Below are 6,565 nucleotides of genomic sequence, written 5' to 3'. Positions count from 1 at the left end.
CAGTATTAATGAATTGAAAAATTTGCCACATGTGGGATTAAGCTAGCCGGAGCATATAATTTTGTGAAATTTCTTTACAAGCAAGCCCATTGGAATCCTAATGCAAGTGTGATATTTCTTGGCAAACTCGCCTGGCTGGGCTAGATACATGATGCATATGCAGGGCTTCAGAGGGGTCTGGTGTGAATGTGATTCTTGTCACCCTGGCCTGTCCACTTCTAACTTCAGGATAGATTTGAACTGGTTCAAGTGGCGCCCACTGGGAATAATTCCGAAACATGGTGAGAATCTCGGATGAGTTTGAGAGAGAATGACAGAATAGCTATGGCGTAGATGGAGGCCATTCGGCCCATTGTGTCTGCACTGGCTCTCTGAGCAGTTTAACGTAGTGCCAGTCGCCTGCCTTTTCCCCGTAACCCTGCACATTGTTTCTATTTAAATTATCATCCTATGCCCTCTTGGATGTCTCAAGTGAACCTGCCTCCACCACACTTCCAGGCAGAGAGAAAATAAACACTAGAATTTTTAAAACGTAAAATGTCACAGAATTTTGCAATAGATCAAGTGATGATAAAAGATCAGGGGTGACGGGAGATGTCATTAACATTTCTCGCTGGTCTTTTATCTCCTGACTTCATGACCGCCAGGTGACGTGGAAAAGAAACGTAATTTTGCAAGTGGATTCAATGCCGCCAATTGATCGCTTCAAATTGTGGATTTTATTTCCGTGCCTCGAGTTTGAATGCACTGAAACCCCTCATTGAAAGTTTGTTAAGGCTGTCTATGCGTCAGCTGGTGTTTTACACCTCCAGTCAGCAGAGTTGACGTTTAAAGAGAGAGGAGAGAGAGAGAGAGAGAAAAGCGCAGTGAGGTTTACCTTTTCTCTCAAGTCTTATTCGTGAGTTACCTTAGCTACCAGAGAAGCCAAGAAATTGGAGTGATTCCGTAGAATCTACAATTGAGGCACGCACACACACACACACACAGACACAGAGACACAGACACACAGACACAGAGACAGAGAGAGCTTAGAAACTGCGAGCGCTGGGTTCCTCCTGAAATTGACATGCGATGCGCTGACACTAACAAGGGCTGGTTCAATGTAACAACACGGGCGATGGAGGAATACGAGACTCTAGCGTATGACACAGCCCTGAGCACCTTGGTGGCGGTCCTGGTCTATGTCCTCCTGAAAGTGAGCGTCGATGGCTACCGGCAGTGGCGAGCCCGGGTGAGGGTGCTGATCGTGGGCTCGGGTCCCGTGGGGCTGACGGCCGCCCTGATCGCCGCCCGCTCGGGCAAAGTGCAGCGCCTGGTGCTGCTGGAGGAGCGCTGCCGGACGGCGCTGCTGGCCAGACCCCAGCAGATCGCCCTGGACCCCGGCAGCGTCCGCTTCCTCCTGGGGCTCGGCGTGGACTTCGATAACATGGAAGGGTGCTGGCACAACGAGCACTTCTTCACCAAGGTCGGGGTCTTCCAGGAGTACTTGCTTAGCCTCCTGGAGAAAAGGAAGCAGGAGATGGACATCCAGATCCACCTGGGCACCAAGGTAAGTGAGGCAAAAGGTTGGGGTCACCACTTACTAGTCATCTACAGCCGAGAAGGGAGACCGTCAATCTGGAGGGGTCAGTGCATGGGACCCTTAATTGATAACAGATTTGGTGACTATCACACCCACTGCTGGATGTTTCTTAATTAAAACCTTTTCTCCTTGCGTTACCCCCCAATCCCCAAAGATGTTGATCTTTTAAAGTGTGCTTCATGTTCTCTTGGGGTGCGAGAGAGAGGGAGAGAATATTTACAGGGGGTCCTCCAGGAGTGTGTAAATCAGCCGTGTTTCCCTTGCAAAAAAAAAGTTAAACAATCAACGGTGAAGTCTTGTTGACATTTTTTTTAAAAATCTGAAACATTTGATTCAATTTTAATGCCCATGTGACACGTTGGTTTCTGTTCCGGTTTTCTTTATTTCAATTATTAAACTAGCAATTTCATTTTCTTAAAATGTCATATTTCAATACACACAGGCACTTTTTTTCTATCCTTGCCATGTTCATGTCTTGTATAGAACCCAGTTTGTTTTAAAAGATGACAACCCCATTATCATTTTGTTTTTAAAGATAAGTTCGGTGCAAGTCACACTTGTCTTGCTCATTAACCGCTGCCGCACATACTGGATTATGTTAAACCTTTCATTCCTGGGATCGTTCTCGTGAACCTCCTCTGGACCTCTCCAGGGCCAGCATATCCTTCCTGAGATACGGGGCCCAAAATTGCTCGCAATATTCTAAATGTGGTCCGACCAGAGCCTTATAAAGCCTCAGCAGCATTGCTTCTCTCAGATTAGCTAAAATCTATTTTAAACCGGGAGTTGTTGTGGGATCTGTGCATGCAGGCAAAGTAGATGTTAAGCGCGCCCTATCTGCAGGTTCCCGCGGTGCCAAGTCTGATGCTGAGGGCGTGGGGTGATTTTGACTGGATGTGTTTTGCCTTCCCCATTTATTTGACCTGGGCTATGACTCCGTCTTTGCTGTAACCTACACCAACTGCCTTAATTTCTTATGTCCTGTGACGCTATGCAAGGTTTCTCTGCTAGTAAATGTTATGCCCTGCTTTAATGCTGATGTTTCACTCTTTACAACGCTTTACTCAGTTAATTTCAAACTTCTCAAATGCTCTAAGCCCTTCAAAACATGCCATTTTTCTCATGTTATAAGACTATTTTAAAGCACAGCTTACAACTTATTTACAGCATTTATGTTCATCTTTAGCTGGTTAAGCTGCATCACCGTTCCTTCACTGTTGTTGGGTCAAAATCCTTGGAGCTCCCTTCCTAACAGCGCTGTGGGTGTACTAACGCCAGGGAAAACAGCAGCGATTCAAGAAGGTGACACTTAACCACCACCTTGAGAGTAATTAGGGATGGGCAACAAATGCTGGCCTTGCCAGAAATGCCCAAATCCCATGAATGGATATAAAGCAAAAAAAATGTTCAATTGCATTTGCTACATCATCTTTTAACTGAGATGTCAGTACATTACTTTGTTCATGCATTGTCATTGCTATGTCGTGGAGCAATTCATTGTGTTCATAATCAATTTGCTCCTCTGTAGTGGGGAAAAGGACAAATGCTGGAAGCACAATAGAATTGTGGTGTAGAATTTGTTGGGAAATAAATGTGGGTTTAATGTGCAGGAGGAAAAAGAGACTCCGTGAGTTACAAATCACCACAATTTGTTGAATGGTTTGTGCTACTCTTAACCTTGCGAATAGGGGAGCTCTTTGTCCATATTCCTGAGTTTCAAGAAGTTGCTGCATTTGCCCAGTAAATATATCACAGGAAGCTAGGGCAGGTATTTGACAATATAAGAACCATTTTTGATTAGATTTAAATTCCTGCAATCCCACTCTTCCTCAGCCTAGAAACAAGAGCCACTCGTTTGTGTAATGTCTTTACTGTAATATTTATAATGTTTTTCACTGTAATAAGTCCCAAATTACTCCACAGAAGCACAAATAAAACAAAATATGACACTCAGCTGCATAAAGAGGAACTTAGCCAGCTGACCAATGGCTTGGTCCAATAGTGATTTTGAGGAATGTCTAAAAGAGGAATGTGGGGTGGAGATGTATAAGGAGGGAATTCCAGAGATTAGGGCCTTTTCAGCTGAAAGCATAGCCCCCAGTGGTGGAGAGATTAAATTGGGGATGCTCAAGAGGCCATTATTAGATAAGCACAAGATATCTGAGAGTTGTGGGCCTGGAGAAGATTACTGAGTTAAGGAGGGGTTGAGGCCAGGGAAGAATTTGAAAACATGGATAAGAGTTTTGGAATTGGGAAAGGGAACAATTTTAAGTTGTGGAGTTTCATTCCTGTGGACTTCAAGAGTATAAAATATTTCATTTAATTTCCCCACCCCCCCCCCCCAACTCCTAATTCAGTCTATCTTTCCCTTTCTGTATCTAATTTGACTGATTTCACTCCATTCCCTATCCCTTTGTTCCTGTTTTTTTTATTTTTTAAACCTCATTAGTTTAGGAGATACCCTGTTGCTTTGAACATTCACCATGGTCCCAGAAGACTTATTGAGCTTGCTGTGCTGTTATCAGATTGCACTTCCTGCAATTTGTGGTGCAAAAATTTTGAGTTCGAGCCTAAGGAAAATATCTAATTAAAAAGGGGCCATGCTATGCAATGTCCTGCTCTAAATGCACAGTGGGACAGTTTTAAGGTTTTGTGTGTAAGTTCTGACTAAGCATTTCAAGTCACAATTCTAGCCAGTTTTATTTTCTTCTTTGAGCTTCCAATATTTTATTTAGATAACCCTCTGGTCTTGCCTTGTAAAACTGAAGCGTGAAACTTATGGAGATTTAGCCTCCTGTTATGGTATTATATTTTATTTTATTGGCACTTTGCAGCCAGCGTTATTCATTTTATTTTCTAACCAGCCCCCAAAACATATTCTGTGCTGCTACAAGGTTCTGATTAACTCATTCCAAAGAGGAACTTGCAATTATATAGTGTCTTTCACATTATCAGTATATCCCAAAGTTCTTCACAGGCAATGAATTGCAATGAATTAAGGGCCCAAACATTCCTTTCAAGTGAAGCAGCATTTCACTTGCACTTCCCTCAATTTAGTCTACTACATTCGCTGCTCCCAATGTGATTTCCTCTACATTGGAGAGACCAAATGCAGACTGGGTGACCGCTTTGCAGAACACCTTCGGTCTGTCTGCAAGCATGACCCAGACTTCCCTGTCGCTTGCCATTTCAACACTCCACCCTGCTCTCATGCCCACATGTCCATCCTTGGCCTGCTGCAATGTTCCAGTGAAGCTCAACGCAAACTGAAGGAACAGCACCTCATCTTCTGACTAGGCACATTACAGCCTTCCAGACAGAATATTGACTTCAACAACTTTAGATCATGAACTCTCTCCTCCATCCCCACCCCCTTTCCGATTCCCCTTTTTCCAATAATTTATATATATTTCTCTTTCCCCAACTATTTCCATTATTTTTAAATATATTTCCATCCATTGTTTTATCCCTACCTTTTTTAGCCTATTTAGACCCCTTCCCTTCCCACCCCACCCCCACTAGGGCTATCTGTACCTTGCTCATCCTGCTTTTTACCCTTAATGTCACCATTTGCACATTTCTTAGCTAATATCACCACCGTCAACACCTCTTTGTCCTTTTGTCTATGACATCTTTTGGCAATCTCCACCTATCACTGGCCATATATCCAGCTCCACCTGTCCCACCCACCACCCCCCCACACCCCTCCCCCCCTTAAACCAGCTTATATTTCACCTCTTTTCTATTTTTCCTTAGTTCTGTTGAAGAGTCATATGGACTCAAAACGTTAACTGTATTCCTCTCCGCAGATGCTGTGAAACCTGCTGAGTTTTCCCAGGTATTTTTGTTTTTGTAATGAATTACTGTGGTGTAGCTACCGTTTTATATTAGCAAGATTTGACATTCAGTAAATGGGATAAAAGGCCAGTTACTCCATTTTGTTGTTGGTCGAGAAGAGGTAGGTCACTGAGATCTCCCTTGCTCTACTGATCAGAGTTTGGTTTGACATCTCATGCTAAGTAAAGCTCCTCTGACAATGCTGGAGTGAATCAGCCTAGATTGTGATACAAGTGCCTATTCTTGAATTTGAACCCACCAGCTGCTGGCTCAGAGGCGCACATCCTATCACTGAGCCAAGCCTGACACTTCACTCCCCTCTGAATTGTAGATATGCTGTAATGCATGTACTTTGTTCTCCTTGTATCACACTCCTTTCAGATAAGACATTAAATGAAGGCTGATAAAAACAAAAAAAACTGTGGATGCTGGAAATCCAAAACAAAAACAGAATTACCTGGAAAAACTCAACAGGTCTGGCAGCATCGGCGGAGAAGAAAAGAGTTGACGTTTCGAGTCCTCATGACCCTTCGACAGAACTTGAGTTCGAGTCCAGGAAAGAGCTGAAATATAAGCTGGTTTAAGGTGTGTGTGTGGGGGGCAGAGAGATAGAGAGACAGAGAGGTGAGGGGGGGGGGGTGGTGTGGTTGTAGGGACAAACAAACAGTGATAGAAGCAGATCATATTTGCAATCTTGGTGGATGCAAAAGATGCCATAGCACTTCTTGAAGAAGAAAAGACGAGCTTACTTCATATTCTGCTCAACAATTATCCTTCAATCAATATTCCTTTCTTTTTTAAAAAAAACCTGGTCACTTGTCTTATTACTATTTGAGAACAAATTGCCTGCCATATTTCCCTACATTGCACTGAAGTACCTCATCGACTGAAATGTTTTGCAACATCCTGTGCTCTTCTTTTCAATTTCCTTTCCAGGAATTCAAAAGTGGAATTTTTTTTTTACTGTACCTAGCCTTCTCTTCCTCTTAAAGTCTACAAGCTACTTAAAATTCCAGTTTTGCATTATTTAACACTACTTCATCTGTCCTTGGTGGGATTCCACTGTGACCTCTGTTTCTTAATTTTAAAGTTCTCTCTGCTAAAATAAAATACTTGGATACATTTTTCTAAGCATTAGTGCTGGGC

The 6,565-nt window shown here is 43.1% G+C and overlaps 1 protein-coding gene across 2 annotated transcripts in view; it reads left to right on the top strand.

Moving 5' to 3' along the window:
* The first annotated feature begins 719 nt into the window (after positions 1–719).
* Positions 720–6,565, top strand: part of si:dkey-234i14.6 — a 137,052-nt gene continuing 131,206 nt past the window's right edge. Inside the window, exon 1 of one of the 2 annotated variants that reach the window (XM_041192130.1) lies at positions 720–1,549. In XM_041192130.1, coding sequence (XP_041048064.1) covers positions 1,067–1,549 — 483 coding nt within the window. In that variant the 5' untranslated portion in view covers positions 720–1,066. The remainder of the gene's footprint in view (positions 1,550–6,565) is intronic. The other variant, XM_041192131.1, reaches the window with a different exon arrangement.

This window comes from Carcharodon carcharias, chromosome 7 (genome assembly GCF_017639515.1).
Source record: "Carcharodon carcharias isolate sCarCar2 chromosome 7, sCarCar2.pri, whole genome shotgun sequence".
Lineage (NCBI taxonomy): Eukaryota > Metazoa > Chordata > Chondrichthyes > Lamniformes > Lamnidae > Carcharodon > Carcharodon carcharias.
Note: the sequence above shows the minus strand (reverse complement) of the source record. Positions and strands in the feature narration are given on the sequence as shown.